General features: G+C 41.9%; 2 protein-coding genes across 3 annotated transcripts; one reads left to right on the top strand and one right to left on the bottom strand.

Moving 5' to 3' along the window:
* Positions 1–5,516: 5,516 nt before the first annotated feature.
* Positions 5,517–19,914, top strand: LOC136426594 (uncharacterized). Of its 2 annotated transcripts, none has more exons than XM_066415268.1 (5): positions 5,517–5,897; positions 17,325–17,468; positions 17,766–17,898; positions 18,364–18,913; positions 19,295–19,914. In XM_066415268.1, the coding sequence occupies exons 1-5, from the start codon at positions 5,862–5,864 to the stop codon at positions 19,461–19,463; spliced, it is 1,032 nt and encodes a 343-aa protein (XP_066271365.1). In that variant the 5' UTR covers positions 5,517–5,861; the 3' UTR covers positions 19,464–19,914. The 2 variants fall into 2 exon arrangements, with proteins under 2 accessions (XP_066271365.1, XP_066271364.1); XM_066415267.1 differs by lacking the exon at positions 5,517–5,897 and adding an exon at positions 16,765–17,029.
* On the bottom strand, positions 6,188–14,935 carry LOC136426580 (uncharacterized). The gene is made up of 7 exons (XM_066415249.1): positions 14,679–14,935; positions 11,723–11,880; positions 9,149–10,281; positions 8,746–8,975; positions 8,419–8,556; positions 7,812–7,972; positions 6,188–7,570 (listed from the first exon to the last, which is right to left on the bottom strand). The coding sequence occupies exons 1-7, from the start codon at positions 14,912–14,914 to the stop codon at positions 6,969–6,971; spliced, it is 2,658 nt and encodes an 885-aa protein (XP_066271346.1). The 5' UTR covers positions 14,915–14,935; the 3' UTR covers positions 6,188–6,968.

Here is a 19,914-nt window from a genome sequence, read left to right as displayed (position 1 = left end):
GAATGACTGTGTAAAAGACTTCTATATTATTACTAATATTAGTAACAAATTGTGGCAAATGTTTCTGATACGAGCAAACAAGCAAACAGACAAATGCCATAACACTCCTAATATAGCACCAAACTTGCTGGTTTATAACAGTATAGACAGTAGCAGCTCCTGTCTATCTGGAACTTTTCAAGCTAAATATGACTGAGCCCTGGATGTTCTTGACCCTTTAAAATTCATTGTATGATGATATAGAAACTCCAGGGAAGCGTTCTAGGGATGACAAGTGGCGATAGGTGACGCAGGGACACACGTAATTACAAAAGGATGTTTATAATAGCGGGCGGGGTTAACGTGTGACATCACCAGGTCGGCTTGCTCAGATTGACCCTCGCTGATTTATTAATCGACAAACAATAGCGGCAAACAAAGGGGTTGTAGTACCAGGTGAGGTGTTGTCGATCAGGCATCCCAGGTATGGGGGAACCATCGGGGGTCCATTTCTGGGCTATTACCGGGGTGCGAAATACCTTTTAAGCCATGGTGTTTCAACTTAGGTAACCTGAGGGTACTGTAACTGCAGAAATGTTCGTGGTGGTTTTATGTTCATGGTTTTCGCGGCAAACTCTTCAGTGCACGCTTGAAAACACAGCGAAACTTTTTGCCCGGCTGTGGCGTTGCTTCTGTTTCAAACGCAAACTTAAACCACCACAAACAGGCCATTTTTTCCCTACCACGAATTTAAAAAAACAACAATTGTCTGAAATAAAAATCATTTCACCCAAAATATTTTGTTCCACAGCTAGTTAAGTATTTTGAGCTATGATAGAGCCATAGGGAGGCCATCTTTCCACCATTGTCAAGGTGTGAAATACTGAGCTAGCATTCTGACCCCAAAACCAAGGTTTCATACGTCAGTTTCATACGCGTATGAAATTCATACGCGTATGAAACTGACGTAGCGTACCAAATTGTGGGCGGCGCGGTGAGCGATATTAGTACACGTCGCCACTTCGGCCCGCAGAATTTCGTACGCCTCCTCGGTGGGCAGTTTGTTACGCGGCCGGGAAAATTCGTACGTGCGTTCATACGACCGCGGCGCAATTTGAAACGCGTTTCGGTGAATTTCATACGTCAGACAATTTTCGTTCGCGATGGCAAAATGACGGACAGTCGTGCTTGGCGGCGGACCTATACCGGCCGGCGGAAAATTTGAAACGCGTTGCGGTGAATGTCATATAATACGTCAGGCAGTTTTCGTTCGCGATCGATGGCAAAATGACGGACAATTGCATGACGTATGAAATTCACCGCAACGCGTTTCAAATTGTCCCGCGGCCGGTATAGGTCCGCCGCCAAGCACGATTGTCCGTCATTTTGCCATCGCGAACGAAAATTGCCTGACGTATAAAAAATTCACCGCAACGCGTTTTAAATTTTCCGGCGGCCGGTATAGGTCCGCCAACAAGCACGATTGCCATCGCGAACGAAAATTCACCGCAACGCGTTTCAAATTTTCCGGCGGCCGGTATAGGTCCGACAGTCCGCCGCCAAGCACGATTTTCGTTCGCGATGGCAAAATGACGGACAGTCGTGCTTGGCGGCGGACTGTCGGACCTATACCGGCCGCCGGAAAATTTGAAACGCGTTGCGGTGAATTTTCGTTCGCGATGGCAATCGTGCTTGTTGGCGGACCTATACCGGCCGCCGGAAAATTTTAAACGCGTTGCGGTGAATTTTTTATACGTCAGGCAATTTTCGTTCGCGATGGCAAAATGACGGACAATCGTGCTTGGCGGCGGACCTATACCGGCCGCGGGACAATTTGAAACGCGTTGCGGTGAATTTCATACGTCATGCAATTTTCGTTCGCGATGGCAAAATGACGGACAGTCGTGCTTGGCGACGGACGGGCCGGACCTATACCGGCCGCCGGAAAATTTGAAACGCGTTGCGGTGAATTTTCGTTCGCGATGGCAATTTGCGGACAATCGTGCTTGTTGGCGGACCTTTACCGGCCGCCGGAAAATTTAAAACGCGTTGCGGTGAATTTCATACGTCAGGCAATTTTCGTTCGCGATGGCAAAATGACAGACAGTCGTGCTTGGCGGCGGACCTATACCGGCCGCCGGAAAATTTGAAACGCGTTGCGGTGAATGTCAAATAATACGTCAGGCAATTTTTCTTTCGCGATCGATGGCAAAATGACGGACAATCGTGCTTGGCGGCGGACGGGCCGGACCTATACCGGCCGCGGGACAATTTGAAACGCGTTGCGGTGAATTTCATACGTCAGGCAATTTTCTTTCGCGATGGCAAAAAAAAAAAAATTAGATCAGATGCAGTTTTACCTTTCTCTACATTCAGTAACCTATAAAACTATCTTCAACTGGTGATGGCATCTATACAGGTACGTGGTTTTCATGTTTTTTCACCCTTTCAGCCTCTCGTCTTGAAAAAGGAAGCTGATTTGCATGGCGGCCATCTTGATTCTCGTTTGTACTAATGAAGCGCTATCCTTTTCTGAAGAAATTGATCCTACAAAGGATGTTTATTCTACTGACAAATTATGTAACATTCTACTAAGCTTCTTTTAGTCGTAACATCGGAAGAAAAAATGGCACATATGTAGAATCAAATTCTACTAAGTACAGTTTACAGGAGTACTTCGTGAGTAAGTCAAACCCCCCCCCCCCCCCCCTCCAAAAAGATGGATATGGGGATATGGCGTCTTTGGCTAAACTGATGAATATGATTGCTTTCAGAGGGAAAATGTAATTCTGGCTACCACAGACGTAACTTATTTACCATCATTAGAAAAGCGGGCGGTGGAGAAATATGGCCAGTATAGCAGTTAATCGTACGATTGAAAATAACGAGGCTAGTTTCCCAATAACATACGGCAACATTTGCTAAGACGCTGTTATATCAAACGTAACTATAACTAAAAATCTAAATGATAACGTAAAGGCTTTAACTCACAAGAATACCCGGGATGGTAAACGCAGGGCTTTGATGACTTTTAGGCGCGATGATTTAGGAGAAGTCGGGGGTGACATCTTTACTAGCAGACCAAGCTTGTTATGACAGCTTACCCACGCGGGAAACAATGGGAGCAATTACCTGGCGCCATGGCCGAAACCATTTCGTAATTGTGACAGGGTGTCGTAAAAACAAACTCTGAATACGATTACAAATTGCTGACTTGACAAGGAAACCTGGCGTTTGAAAAAAATGTTCGGACTTTTGCAGTGGTGTTTTAAAAGAAATGCATTTTATTTTCTTAACGGCAAATCAGCGTGGCCAAGAAAAATATTCAGAGTAGTTCCGTCCGTCTTTTGTTCGTAGAAGGTAAAGCGCATTCCTTCAGCCCATGGGGGGGTGAGGGTGGGGGCTAAACTGTTGCAAGTAATGCATCGATATTTAATCCTTTGGGAAAGTTGTAAAAAGGAGGTTTCACAATTTCAGGAATGAAAAAAAAACTTGCAAATTTTTTATACACTTGCCATAAAAATGCTAACCTGATCTGTCAACTGTCATCAAACGCATCTACACCCCCCACCCCTCAACCAGAGCCCTTGGATTGTCCCATTAGACTCCAAACAGCAGACTATTCCAATATACATATAGAGCGGGGGTGCGATAAACCCCAAGATGGGGATACTAGTATTTTTTAATTTTTTTTAAAACTAATTCAACGAGTTATCTATTCCCAACAATAGCCACCCCTATCATAGCACCCCTATGTTGCTCAGAGTTCAGGAAAAAAATCCATCTACACAGTCGCTAAATATCGCGTCACCCTCATAGACCTTTTCAAGGACCGGTCAGACTATCATGATAACGCTTGTGCGGCGGATGTGTTCTGAAGGCGCTTCAGGAAAACACGACTTCAGTAACAGGGTCATTCCAAACTTCCGATCCTGCATAGCAGGTTCGTCGGGATGTTGGACATATTTGCGGACAAGTCAATCGACGGTGAGAATTGCGTAAATAATTTCTGCTGAGGTCTCACAAAGAGCTACCCACCTACCAAATATGAAGACAATTCGTCCAGGCATTCTTGAGTTATCGTCTTGAGGACACAATTCCTAGAAGATTCCTAGAATTCTTACAGACTGCACACAATACTCATTAGGCTCTTCTTTGTGGCGTCGCCCAAAACAGTGAATTCCGTTTATATTCCGACAATAATATGCCCAGTTTAAATGTGCTGACTAGAGGTCCTCGGAGTCATCTAAATATAAATCTCATATTTCAACATACAAATCTCGGACACATGGAAAGCACGATTCGGGTAATCAGGCGATATTATCGTCTAGGGCGCACTACTAGGATTAGACCAATCTGCGTGACGCGACCGAAAAGATTAGAGTAGATTTGAGTGGAACTCTGCAAAGGCTGGACTTTTCAGGAGGGGGTGGGGGTCATTCATATAGCGCTAGCCAATAAATCTGGGGCCAAGACTATCCATTTGTGTCTTATTTATGGGACTCTTTTACTATACGGTTAAATCAAATTCCGAGCCGGTGCCTAAAGGTTCTGGGTCGGAGTTCAAATGTCATGATCCGGTAATCCGCCGGAAGTGCGTGGTCGTCACACTGATTACTGCCCCAGATTGCTTGGTGGTGGTTTAGCTGTGCATAAGTGATCATAAATATTTTGAATCTTCTGAAAAGCCCGTGAGTTGTGGTATTTTTGGGCGCGGTGCAGTTGGTTCGCCATCGAAGCCTTTATTGTAATAGCCAAGGCAACGGCGATGCATTTTTTTTCGTCAAAAAGCAGCGTTTTTAATGCATTTTCACCGCATTTGCGTCATCGGAGATCGCGAAAAAATGACCACATGACTTTTTATTTTTATTTTATTTTTCAGCGACATCATTTACTTAGCTTTCTCAGCATGTATGCCGACTGACCCCAGGAAAACTCGTCTTGGGTCCAAAATTTACATTTTTCTATGGTTTCTATCAAACATAAAGAGACAGCAGACGATACCGATAAAAACATCGGAAAGCAGCCAGAAACCGCTTTTTGCCGATATGATTACATTTTCCGTCCTACTTTTCTTAGCGGAATTGTGGTAGCAGAACACAATTTTCGGCCTATGGGAATTTCTATAGTTAAGGGCCGCAAGGTGACTAGCCTCGACGCGGTAAAAATTATAGCGCGGTGCACTTGAGAAATACGAAAAACGAATATGTTTGATTTTAGGGTACAACCTACAAATAACTAAAAAAACTAAAACATTCTGTCGGCGTATCGGCTCCTCACGCCCACTTCGAAAAGCGCTCTGCGAGAGGTCACTAAACTGCAGCCGCCTGACCCCGTGAGGCTATTGCACAAGATGGCGCATTTATACACAAAGCGGAAAATGCCCACTATCCAAATCTTACAGTATAAAGCCCGACATATTTTTACACCACACAGCACAGTTTACACATGGATGCCTCTCACGTGCAGCTTTCTACCCAGTCTCCAAGAGTTTGGGCCGCACTACTTTCTGTACTCGCGTCATAGATTAAAACTGTGTTGTGCTACCTTGTAGCCCCCCGGGCTGGAGGTGGCGTCCTACAAACTCCGGTCCGATACCTAAAATGGACCGGTTAAAATGGCGGCTGGTTTGCAGCGAACTTACAGCGAACTGATGAGACGCAGAGGCCTGGGAACTGCGACTGCATGCAGCCGTGACTGAAAAACTCGCGAGACGGCAGGAAGCCAAGAGGCCGTGAAGCTAGCGACATCCAAAATTCGGGGCGCCATTGAAGCAAGATGATCGACGGAAGTTGTGTAATTTTCACCTACTGTTCAAACTAACGGCCCTCCCCCTCAGTTAGTATCAAACAGTCGCCAAGGCTGGAATCCAGAATGAACTTATGTTACGAAGGCTACTCAAGAGCGATCCTGGCCAGGTGATTTTTGTACAAACTTTCACAAAATTTATGATGACAGCCAATACGGTATATCTAGGTCTATGGAAGGATGGACTTGTTCACGCTTTCGTTTGAAGTTGTTGGGTGTGGAAATTTGTATTCAGATTTTGGGTAACGTTACAAGCTCTGCAAATTTTTCAATCTTTATCTGTTTTGGCTTACCAACTTCAACACGTTGTTGCTGTTGTCCTTGCTTTACGTTTATTTCTACGCTAGACATTGTCTCATGGTGCTGATCATCCGAATTGTCACATTTATCTACACAACGGTTATTTGTTTATTTATTTATTTATTCAATCTTCAAACATCTGGTTGGTCCCTTCAGCCATGAGCTGATTTCCAAGGGGGCTCAGAGTCACATAGAATAAAACAAGTGGGAAACACAGGAATAATCAACAATGTCACATTACTCACATAAGTCATAACTCAACTGAACACAATCATATGAAAGGAAATTAACATACCTAAGAATACATTACTGTCATTACAAAGTTTTACAATTGAAAACAATAATTCAGATGCGCCTTCTTGCCCATTATCTCTCAGATTTTAGCAGGAGTCATCCCGACTCCATGAATTAAACTAAAAGTTATCAAGGTATAAGTCCCTTCTTCATCATCATACAAACAGCAGTTCACTACATAATAGTACATTTGCATTCTCATGCTGAATTCATTGCCAAAATTGCAAGGTATATGTCCCTATTTGCACATCATAGTTACTGCATTCTCATTTATACAGATAGTGGTCAATACATTTGCATTCTTGCAAAAAGTACAAGGTATATGCCCCTCATAATGACAGTACAAGGTATATGTCCCTCATAATGACAATACAAACAAAAAATTGCAGAAAAGACAGCTGCTAAACATAACAAGGCACCTGTTTGCTGTCAACTTAGGCATGCTACCATACATCAATATCATTTGACAAAAAGATCCATTTGAAACAGGATTGCAAAGAACTTAAGCTTCTGTTTAAACCAGTATAAAGATTAGACATGAAAATGTAATCTACAACAGTACAAATATAACTGACTACATTGATTGCTTACAACTTGTCCAGGTTCTTAACAGCTAGGAATGTGACTAGGCGGTGAAGGAAGTTCCTCGGATTCATGTAGGACAGTTGTCCTTCAATACGTCTCAGACCTGAGTTTGCTTGCTCATTGATTTGACTGTTGATTGTCAGTATGTCAAATGATGCTTTGTACATGTCTAGGCAATACCCCTTGCTACAACCCTTGTGATTCTTAAAGTGCAGTCTGTCCACAAAGAAACGTGAGTTTTGGAAGAAGCCAGGGTCCCTGTTTAAGCAGTATGAGTGGAGCTGACATGCATTGTCATAGATGATTACGCTTGGTGCAGTGGAAAAACGGGATTTTAGGATCCGAAAAGGGTACTTGGGAGACTCTGGCTCTAACATTACTTCAAAGCCATAGCAAATGGCATGTTGGCAATACAAAGTGAATACTCCTGCCGTTAAAGTGGGATGTCCCCGTGACTCTTTCCGGCAGTCTGAAGTCCTTTCCTTTGCTCGTGTGTTTCGCACATCAGCAGTGAAGTATCCATCTCCATGGCGCCGCCATTGGGATGGAAAGAAGCTGTAGGTGAGTGAGTTAGGGGAGTCTGGCTGTGTGACTGCTGGGTAGTCTGTAAGGGAGAACACAAAAACATAAACATTAACCTCAATGTACTCAAGTAAATGAGCATGATTGAAAGTTTTCTCAAGTCAAGTTATTGGGTTACATATCAAAAGTAAGTCCAAACTACTGAAAATAATTTCATCAAGTTGGTATAGCCCTATTAGGACATTGGAGTTTTCTCTTTTCTCAACCACAGATCACCTACATCAGCGTTTTAACGGTTTAGCTTACTGTTATGGTAGTGTTACCTGATATGTCTGGTGACAATCCATCTTGATATGGAGCCATGACTTTTTCCACCAGGTCCAGCAGTACTGCCCTAACGTCTGCGGGAACATCTCCATCCGGTGCAACGCGATCAATGACGTCCGAAATGACAGGGGCCGTTTGTTGTAGCATACTGAGTTTCCTGAAAACAACACAAAGGCACCATGTTCAAAAGCAGTTCTTTTAGTACCCTACTAGTATATCAATTCCATTGGAGCTTCGAATTGTATGTATGCTTAACAACTTAAAAACAATGATGATTTTTTTCAAGCATTACAAAATAATTTATATCTATACAACACGCAGGCTGCAGGCACTTTGCGTCACAGATTAAATCTATCATACCCACTTCAGACATTAGATTGCTTTTCTCCCTGAGTACTTCAATATATACCGGAAATGTGAACATGGCGTTGCTGCTCATAACTTGAACCTTTTCACAAAGCAAGCTAACCTTTTGCAGGGTTAATGGGAGAGGTAGTACCATATGCATGATTCAAGATCCAGATTGCAAAGTGGTTTGAATTGGATTCTTTGTATTTCAGAGTTCCCCCTCCCCACTGTTAGCACCATAACTGTAATGCATACCCGTGGTTGACTGAGTCTTTGATGTTTAGCCCTTCTGCAATTTCTTTGATGATGGCCCTTGTAGCATCCTGTCCAGATCCTGCAACCTGCGTTGTGCCACATGCAGGGGTGTTTCTTGAAACCTGTATCAAGAAATCCCTACACAAAAATGAGATGATTTATTTGGTTAGATGCCAGAAGAACACCGAAGACAACTTTCACAACACTGTCAGTTCCTAGTATAGTTTTTCTTATTTTTTCTTTGTCCATTGCACCTAGTTCTTAGAGAAATATACAGGATGGCTACTGGCTTATAATTTTGTTTTTGTGAAAATTGTGTGCATTCACCTGTAAGTCTTTGGCGCCACGACGTCTTTCCTTTGGCCACCGCGAAGACGTCTGACTAGGTTGGACAGTGATGCATGTCCGCTGCTACACATCTCCCTTTCCATCTCCCTGCACTCATGCAGGGAAAGGGCCTTGCCAACTCCCGCAAAGCGTCGCAGTGCTACCCTTGTGGGATCACGTTTGATCACCACACGATCCTGATGTCTGCTTCCACTGTTGATGACAGGAGGCTAGGGAAATATCAAGGCAATGTTTGAGTTAATTTTAGTCTTCTTCCTGATAGATTGTTTAAGAAACAAGTGTACATTTGGAATGTTGAAAGTTATAATGAGTAACAATAAACTTTTTACTCTTTAGAATTGCAAAATTGAAGGCTTTTTCAACTAAAGGGAGAAATACTTACATCTGAATGCTGGACATCGTCCTGCAGCTCAGGTATCAGGTCCTTTCTGAAACCCAGTGTGATGCCATCCATGATGACGACTTCAGGTTGTGTACGGCATGTGGGGCACTGGAAAGATGTCGTCCAGTCGATGTTGAGTAGTCGTTCAAATGAGTTGTAGGCATAGAGGAAGGTGTTGTAGCTAGTAAGGTTTGTTTTTGACAGATTGTTTTCGCGCTGGCATGCTCTGTGGAAGCCTCTGAGGGGTGTCCGGTTCTCTATCATGAAATGCATGTACTTCGTTAGCATGTTGTAGGCGTACATTGCTTTGTTTGAAAAATTGAAGACAAGATCTTCCTGGCCATCGTATGGCAGTTTGCAGGTACAGTTGCCAGTGGTTGGCCTGAAGTACACAACCCTCTCACGTGTCTCCTTTGTGATTGGGTCGACGTAGTCGAGCACAGCACCTTCAGCATCGTGTATGGTGACACCGCGGTGTGTCACCCAGCCTTCCTTGACAGGATCTCTTGTGTCCCATGGATTTCCATGCTTGCATGTAGCATCCCAAATGGAGGGCACAAGATGCTCGGGATATTGGGCCAGGCCAGATCTCAGTTTGTCTTTTAGCTCCATCATCTCATCTGGCCATGTTGGGTAAGGGATGGGGCGGTACGACACTCCATCATGAGGCTTGGAGGTTGTTGCAGTGCGCTGCTCCTCTGGTAGTGGTACATCGTGTTTTCGGCAATAGTCTCTATAGCGGTGGACGTGGCAGCAGTTATGAATTTGCCGTGTACAACTGCGGCAGACTAATCTACTTTTGGGCCCTTCGTGAGTGACAAGTCCATAGCCAGTCCCTTCGACATACACTGCCACTATTCTTGGGTGTGTCTGCAGAACCTCTGGAGATGTAGAAGGCATCGCTTCCTCTTCATCATCATCATCATCTGAACCACTTTCATCCGCATCAGCAGACAAGTTGAGGGCTTCTATCAGTTCCTGCAGGCATCTGCTGTGGATGCAGTACCTTGCCCTCTCCCGTTTTGCAAACTCAGCTAATCTCTCTGATTTTACTGTTCGCAAACATGATGTCAGCAGTGCAGTTTGCATAGCAGCCTTTTTGCAGGTGCAGGCAAACAGAAATTCCTCAGAACCTGAAAAGAGTGATGGAATCTTGTTGAAAAGCTGAAGTGCTCATTGATTAAAGGATAAACCAACGAAGATAAGAACATAAATGAGCCTTTCATGAAGCAACTTGCAAAATATACTGACTCACCCTCGTACATACATACCAAGTATGTACAGGGCTCGAAACTCATTTTTGGAAATAGGTGCACTGGTGTACCCAACCAAAAGAATTAGGTGCACAGAAACAATTTTGGGTGCACCACAAGATAAAGTTGAATGTCAGCAAGACATAATTTCAAAGTTAAACAATCTTAAGAACTTAAATCTGTAATTCTGTTGTTAACTTCAAAATTTCAAAGAAGTAATACTATAACATCAAATAAAGTACAACTGTTTCAAAAGGTTATATTGCTTTTTCTGATACTTAGATTTCAAGAATATTCTGTATACTAGTGTACAAAGTACCTTTTCCCTACAGCCTACAAAAATATTCTTGAGTTATTATGTTCACAGACAGAAGGAAGGACATATACACAAATGAAATAACTTTTTTTGGGGGGGGGGACCTATGTCGCTTAGGCCATGTTGATTTGATGATATGAATGATGTCCTCTGATGACTTCAATCAAAGCCGATGAGAGCATGCAAATAAGTTTGGCTAAATAAGTTGCCTTCAATATGAAATCAAAGTGGTCAGGAAGCCTTCAAGGGTGAACAAAACTAAATACAGAGCATGGTATACCAAAAAAAAAGATTTTACATTTTTTTGTTATTTCAAAACCTCTTCTTTGACTTCCGCGCTATGACATTAGTATCCATTTTCCAAAAAATCTTATTTGTAATCTTCAGCATGCGACCATGTAAATATATTTTGCGAAACGTCTGGTTTTAAGATCAGGGTTTAATGGATACTGATGTCAAAGAATGGAAATATGGCAATGGTGATGACTAATGTCATACAACGCCTCTTTTCATATCACAAAACGTACTGATTTTGTTAACTTACTCCTCGTGTATTTCGAGCCCTGAACGAAGTTTCCAAAGTCTTCCAAGAAAATTGGAAGGTATCATATATATTGGTATACCATGTTCTGTAACTTAAGTACACTTAAATTTCATAATCAAATGAAGGCAACTTTTTTGGAATAACTTTTTTTTACACACTTGCACTAATTTTGCAGTGCCCGGTGGATGTCATCCATATGATCAAATCAGTATGGCCTAATGAAAAAAAAGTCTTTGGTATTCTTGCCTGCGCTACCCCAATGCCAAATTTCCTATCGTTTGGCCAAAAGATTGAGAAAAAGTTAAGTCCATTCAACCAAATGGTAGGAGAAGATAGAAGAAACTTGGTGATATATGTTGCCTATCCAAAGTATGACTGATGAAACTTTGTAAAATTGGTATCATGTTCCACATGTTACATGTAAACATGTTGTTGAGGTGAAGAAGTAAAGGTGGCCCTACCTGTGTCATCTTCAAACTGCCGACGTTCAATGATGCAGTATGTTCTCTTCAATATTCCATCCTCAGAGCAGTCAGCCACTGCAAAGTGGTCTCCTTGCATCAGTCTGAAGCACCTTTTGGTAGACGCCACGGACGACAGGTAACGGAGATCGGCTCGACTGATTGGGACATAGATGAAAGAACTTGTATCACACACAAAAGAGACGGTGAATGTCGTAGTTATGCGCACATTAAACTATTTGACCTTCTTCAACTCCCACTGACAAAAAAGGGGAGCAGTATGACGCCATACATACATACATACACGCCTGATATGTGGAGTCCTGATAACCCCCATGTAGGGACTTTGTCGTTATGTACCACATAGTGAATACACAAAATTATTGAAAAAGGAACCTAGTGATTGAAGTCTTAGAGAACAACAATAACATGGGTAAAACCCCCATATAGTGCCAGAAGTAACATTTCTAGTTATTGTCAGCATTTCTTGGCATCTATCTCTCTGTGGTTTTCACACAGCGACACAAAAATGGCCACAACCCATCACAGCGTAGTGAGACGTGATTACCTGATTAATTTTAATGCCCAACAACACGAAAATCCCCATGAAGACCCCCAAGCCAATAGTGTCCCTACAGTAGAAGCCACATAATGCACCTCGGATAAACGCACATTCCATTTAACTGCACGAAATCCCACCGGTTACCACTCATATCTGAACGGCTCATTGTCACCAGCGCCGGATAACTGCACAATTTTTTTCTTCAAAAATCCTCGACAAGTTAACTAAAAAGGTGAGCTAAAAATCCGCAAACGCGGTACAAATGAGCCGATAAGTGCCTGTGTAGAGTCACGATACCGCCAATATGTCAAATTGTTTTGACTATCAAAAGAAGGCGGTCGCCATTGATAATCATTCTTTTTTTCAAAAAGGAAAAAAAGGCAGCTACACACCGACTTTCAATTTGGAAATATAAAACTAAACTCTACTTTATTATTCTTTCATTTGATGCTATCAAGTTCTACCTCACCCCCTTTAAATAAATGAAATCTTCCTTGGTAACGGGGGATACCCCCCGACCCCTGTCTTTGTTCCAGCTTTCAATTTCTTTACATAGAGTCAATTCCATGTCACCGAGAGGGTTTTCAGATAATATTGCTAGTGAGTTCAAACAATTTTAGGTAAAAGACTATTCCAGTCTAAATGTTCTAAATTGTTCAAACAATCAAGAATGAAAGTTTGAACATGTTTTAACTTATAAATATATGTTGGAACTATTTGGAAAGTAATTACACAAATGTCTCTTTATTTAGAACAATTTTCAAACATCTATGCGATTTTTTCACTGTTTGAACATGTTGGAACAATTTGCATCATTTTCAAATGGTAGATTTGGGTTATTGCCCCCATAAAAGTAGGTGCTAATCGCACTCTATTGTCTGCCTCTGTATATTTTTAGATTTCACGTCTGGACCTTTATCTTGAGGCGTCTATGCATGGCACCCAGGCCTAATCCCATATACTTTGAAGGGATGTGTGAATTGCCCTGTTCCCATCCCACTGACCCAGTTATACCATGTTGTTATAATGTTGGAACATATAGGAACAAATGATCAACCTATTTTCCAACAGTTTCGAAAATAATACAAATAACATGTGCAATGTTAGAAATTTGTCTAACATGTTGGAACACAGCAGAAACTATTTAGAACATCACATGAATGTTGGAAATTGTTCTAAACAGTCACTTACCTCCCTTAGATTGTTACAAAGGTTTTGCAAATGTTAGAACAAAAGGCAACAAACACCCTCTCGGTAATGTGGAATCGACTCTATATAGCCAAGCTATTGATGTTTTCCTCCTACAACAATGTGAAAATCCACCATTAAGAACAAAGATGGCCGTTGCCATGATAACCAGCAGTCAACTGTTACAAAATACTTTTGTAAGTGCCAGACAGGTTTCTTGCAGAATAAAAAGTTAGACAAAGGTCCTTTTCATATCAATCACCAAGCTGCACAGCATGTTTATTTCACTTACAATTCTGTAGTTGCAATTCTGCTACAATGACTTTGGGTCTCTGTATCCCGCCCCATTGAGAACCCAAACTTCTTTTTGATATGATATTTATAAAGATCTAAGCTAGAGCTGTGGGAGATATTGCTCGCTAAAAGAGATATTGCCCGCTAAAATGTCAAGAAAATGGCTTTTTTGTCAATTTTGAGAATTTACAAAAACAGGTTATCTTTAAACGTTTCTTGCACCTCACTGCCAAAACATATCGAGCAAAACTTGACGTCATTCAATTAGTTAAGATATGGATAATAACATATGTAAGAGACAACAAAATATCTGTTCATCTGTGGGAGTTACAGTCGATAGGCGAAAGATGGGCCATTTTGAGTGAGAGAAAGGCCTTCACAAGACAAAAATTCGCCATTTAAAAAAAAAAACACCGTCCCAAAACTTTACTATTTTTGTATAGGTGTAGGCCAAGGCCCTAACACCACACAAAATCTAAGAAAACTTTTTTTTTACTTTGGCCACTTTTTTCTCATTTTGCTTGTTTTTTTACAGACAATTGTTCTGAATAGTATAAAATCTACGAAGGCTGTTAGAATCTATGACTTACAAAGCATATTAAAGTACAAGATATTTGGTTTCATTGGTTGTAAGCAGAGCATACGAGTTGAATAGGATTCCCCAAGTGTACATCGGAAGTAGAATATTTTTTCCGGTAAATGATTACCTGTCTAAACCAAGGGCGTCTCGACCTGGTCGCCAAAAATGGTACTAAGACACAATGCACCATTACGCTCTGCTCGTTTTACAAGTAGTACTTGTAAAATTATATCACTTTACATGCTAACAAACCTTGTGACTCTAATCTAACATATTAGTCAATCGATCGATTTTCTGGGGTCTCGTTCAGTGTGTAATGAACAAACACTTACCATGTAGCAAGGTCCAAAGCTGTTCCAGTGTCCGGCAAGGTGGTGACTGTTTCAGAATGCAGGTTACGCATTCCTGTGGTAATCTCTGTGACACCTTCTAGTCCTTCATGTTGAGGACTGACGACGTCTTCACGATCAGGTCGACGACGGGAAGACCTAGCTACTCTAGGTGCTGCTGGTGGCGAACTGATGCGTGGCCCCGGGCCCTGAGTCGAAGGTCGCCGAGACGTCGACATTCTTGACAACGAACTGACTTGAGAAATGAGGCTTTGTCAGAACGAAGCTGTGATTTATATAGTGCTCAGCGGCACATGCTCAGTGTATAATTTGCATATTTGTCGGCAAGTTCAATGTTCAAGCATGTTCTGTGTTTAAAAAGAACTGCGAAAATGCGAACAATACTGTCGGATGATGTCTGGAAATGTGAGAAAAACTGATTTGATAATTACACGTACAGTATCATCTGTCGGGTACTGGTGTCTGAAAAAGGTGTCGAGACCAAGTCGTAATGTATGAAAAGGTGTTAAACTGCAAAGAAGACCGTCTCTATTGAAAATCACGTTGATTGGTGACGCGCCAGTAGTGGAGCGGCGGTAACGCTTATTTCAAAATCGCCACCAAGTATGAAAAGGTGTTAAACGGCTAAAGAAAAACAAAGAAGACCGTCTCTATTGAAAAACTAATCTCTCCTAACCAGGCTGGTTTTCGGAAAAACTTTGGTACAAACGACAACCTATTTGTTATGGACTCCTTGATTGGCAAATATATATCCGGTAATAAACGGCTTTACGCCTGTTTCATAGATTTTAGAAAAGCGTTTGACTCCGTTTGGCGCGAGGGGCTCAGATTCAAACTACTAACTCGGGAATAGGGGGGAACTTTTACAACGTAATTAAATGTATGTACAAAAAACCCCAACACTTGCGTCAAAACGCATTCCGGCCTAACACCACCTTTCGTCACTAATAAGGGTGTTAGTATTTAGTACCAGTAGACTATTGTTACAACAAAGTCAGACACAGTCTACTGACACATGTATGTTTTTCCCTATGTTTTTTACCATGTATTTGCAATTAGCCCACGGGCATGAGCTTGCAATAAACTTCTTTTTATAATCCGTTATGCATGACTGCAATACTTCAGGTAGATACGGGGTATAAAGCTTTCCTAATAGTTGTGACTAGAAAGTAGAAACGTCGATACTTTCTTTACAGAAAAACCTTTCACAAGTTTCTTCCTGAAGACTGTTTTTCCTGTACGTAGATTTACTTTCTGTCCACAATAAAAGAGTTCTTGAACATCTAAAAATGAAAAATGTTTGTATACACGTAATCATGTGCCGACAATCAGACAATACTGTCTGTAAAGGTGAGAATTTCGGCGGTGAGTAAATTATACTGTGAAATATGGACAATGCATGTGTAATGTGTGCAAGACGATAATAGGTGTCGCTGTTTTGTGTGTGCTGAAATATATTGTTAATAGTGGACAATAGAGTCTGGAAATGTGAGAAACATGCGTGATCGCTGTTTTCTGCCGCCAAAATATATTGTAATGAAAAAATCACACAAACTCTGAATACACACTTTCAGGAGGTTAAAAAACACTAATTTCTCTGCATGTGGAAAACAGGCAAAGCCGTGTCTAGCTAATATGAGGGCCCGTGTATCAAAGCCGCCGTCAACTGTGTGCCCATAGGGTGCAAATATGTTATACCCCCGTACTAAACATTTCCCTTTTAACTTTTATCATGTCCTATTGATACATGTATATCCTATCTTGTTACCATTAAAAGTGAACTGGGTACGTCTCCGATAGCTACCAAATATTACCGATTGACGTATTTTTTATTTGCCGTGCACCAAGGGAACGTAATAAGTTTTCCCGGCCCGCCGAGCGAACGTACGAAATCATAGAAAAGCATACGTCTCCGAAAGCTTCCAAATATTGTCTGCACTCAAATTTTTAAAACTTTACAATTCTATTCTTGTTTTAACCTTCTTGGTAAGACAATTTAAATAACTCATTCAGTTTGCACCATCGGCTTTATTTCACACGATCAAACTTGATCTGTATTCTTGTAGTCTGTCTGAAATATTTATTGTTATGATAATGTCCATGCAAGGTTTAAATTTGCAGCGAACTTTACTAGAATCATTCGCTGAACAGAATTTCCATCCGTTGACATCACAAGCTTGAGCATGGCCAACCTCCAGAAGATTAAGAGGAAACTTGAAAAGATTAATGCAAAATGCGAGAAGAATGGTGTAGCGTTTGGCTACATCCTAGGTCATCGGGATATGGCTATTGCCGCTTTTGGAACGTCGGTTGTCAGGGACCACCTGTCAAAGGTAAATACAGTACATAAATTTTATCTACAGTAACGTATGAAAATGCATAACAATATCCAGACGATAGTATTTGATGTACATCACTGAGGTGTTTGACTTCTTGGGAAGCAATGGCTAATGAATTTAGTTTGAATATATGTTTGCTCCGAGTTATCACTAGGTCCTCAGCCAGGGGAGGGGGGCAACTGTGGGAGAGGAGTGACTTGGGCGAAACCTCTAGAAATTAGAAATTATTTACACCAAGCACTTAATTGCATGTCATGATTAATCTAATGTCTCAAACGATTTTTTCTAGACAGTAGATGCCATTAGTGTGGACCCCAGAATGCGCCGGTTCGTTACATCCGGCAGGGAACCTACCGAGGCGACAATCCGTCCCGCGAAGGTCGTCCTGCCAAGGTTGAAGGCAACGTGGCGGACAAACAAAGAAGCCAGAGAGGTGATTATTTTCATTTTCCAATGTCTAGTTAATTGCCCAAAGAACATTTTTTTCACTGCGCTTACCGTCAAATTGCTAGTATGTCCGTATGGAGTCGACCACAATAGCCGATCGACGTGTCAACAAATGAGTCTTCATTGATTTAAAAGATAATCTATGCCGTATTGTACGTTTAGAGTAAATAACAGACAATTTCGTTATTATTTCGTATATGCGCCTGTTGCACAGATACATATGATGCATGTTAAGTCATATTTTACTTGTTTTAAACGTTTGACGTTCATTTTGTTGCATCAGACTATCAGCGTGATGCTGACCGCCCACTTCGGTCACAAGGGGTACCATTTCCGAAAGGCGGAACTCAGACCCGCCTTCTGGCCCGAACAGCTACAGTGGAAGCCCCCGTATCTAATGCCTGAGTGGTATAAAGGTATGTGTTATTTTTGTAAAGAAGAAGAAGAAATGTTCAACCATCAATTTCTTGAAAGACTCATTCGTATTTATAATACTAGTATGTATTTCAGTTCCTGACGGCGACACCTGTCTTAGTTGGCTATCTCGCAATCGTTATGTTAAAAATGATCAATGACATGTAAACAACGATGAGAACTGGGCTATTCTCACCACAGTAGTCTGACGTCTCAAATGAAGCCGCACAAATGAAGCCGTGAGCTCGAAATATACGTCATACTCAGAGTGTCGTTTTATAAGGCGTACGAAATGATTCAAGAGGAAATGATTTAAGATCTATTTCAAATTGTGGATTTATACCAGCTCTTTATAGGTATGAATTTGCCGAGCGTAATAGTTTTGATACGCGAACATTGCTAGTCCGTACATAAGTTATTTGTAGGAAGACGATCGTAGCGGTAATCATGTTCTTTTTAATTCTCAGAAAACACCACTCCCAAAGATAGAAACTGGACAAGGGACGGGCTGGTGCCCATCATAGAGGCGGGTTACCGCTACTATGGGTACGACCCGAATGTCCACATCGAGGCCGCCCAGACAAGCGACACCCCCAGCACAGCCACGGGCGCCGACCCTGACACCATGGAGGAGGGGCTCTCGCGGCCGGCTGCCCCAACCGACCGGAACAGCGACACCCCCAGCACAGCCACGGGCGCCGACCCTGACACCATGGAGGAGGGGCTCTCGCGGCCAATTGCCCCAACCGACCGGAACAGTCTCAGCCCGAGCCCCAGCCCGAGCCCGATTCGAGGCCCCAGCGCGAGCCGAAGACCGAGCCCGAGGACATCCACTCCCACGAGCCCCGGAATGCAACCTCCCTTGGGCTCCATCATTTCTGAAGATGGGAGCCTGGGGGGTTGGGTGCCAAGCACAGCTGTTGTCGCCAAGCGGATGGCCTTCACCCCTTGCCCAGAGGCAGAGGACACAACGCCACCAACAAAAAGGCGACAGCTACCATACCAGGAGCCTAACGAGTGAGTCCATTTTTCTGTCATGCCTGTGTTGTGATATACTTAATATGCAAAATTCTCGCCACTTTTCAATTATCCAAAAGAAGCCGAACCCAATCTTTATCTGTCCGTCCACTCTGTGTTACATATACATATACATTTACATGTACTTGCAATTCAGCTCTGCAATTAGTCTACGGGCAGTAATTTGCAATAAACTTTCATTATGTGCTCGACAAAACCGTACCAAACTTACAACTTACAGGTACTTTATAATCAAAAGGCTCCACACCTACATTGCTCATGGGAATAACAACATTTTCAAATATCATTCTCGGTCATTTTCCCCTTAAACGTGTTGTGTTTAATTAGACAGAACTGTAAGCATTTCCCTTTTCTTCTCAGGACTGTGTTGTGGGATGGCGCTGCCACCAAGACAAGCGTGAGGACACCCGAATACAAGCCGGTCTCTAGTATCGCAGCAAGGAAGAAGGAGAAGAAAAGTCGTTCCAAAAGGACACGGGCCGGTAGGATCGTTAAAAAAAAGAAAAACTACACCCCTTCCATTGCATGAATCACTTCCCGTCCCTTCCAAAAAAATTTTTTTTTTTGTGTTTAAATACTTAGCATTTATTGCCCGTGTGTATTTTTTGGTAAAGTTAGGCACTTAGGCAAACAGGTATACTGGTATATTTTTAGTGTAATGTATTTCGGTGTAAAGTATTTTAGTGTAAAGTATCTCAGTATTTTAGTGTAAATTGTTTTAGTGGTTAGTGTTTTTAGTGTAATGCATAATGTAACGGATTTTGTATTTTACAGCGTAGTTTTCTCCCTATAACTATTGGTATGTTAATTTACAATTACTGTTGGTATGTTGATTTATGATAGATATCCTATACTATAGCTAACTACAATTGTATTGGTAATGTAAGGCATTGTGAGTTTCATATTTCATTCCCAAGTTGTTAACTATGTTTTTTGATAGACCTTCTTGTTATGCAAGAAATAAAATCTGATCTGTAAGA

The sequence above is a fragment of the Branchiostoma lanceolatum genome, chromosome 2, assembly GCF_035083965.1.
Source record: "Branchiostoma lanceolatum isolate klBraLanc5 chromosome 2, klBraLanc5.hap2, whole genome shotgun sequence".
Lineage (NCBI taxonomy): Eukaryota > Metazoa > Chordata > Leptocardii > Amphioxiformes > Branchiostomatidae > Branchiostoma > Branchiostoma lanceolatum.
This window is presented reverse-complemented; position numbering and strand designations above follow the sequence as displayed.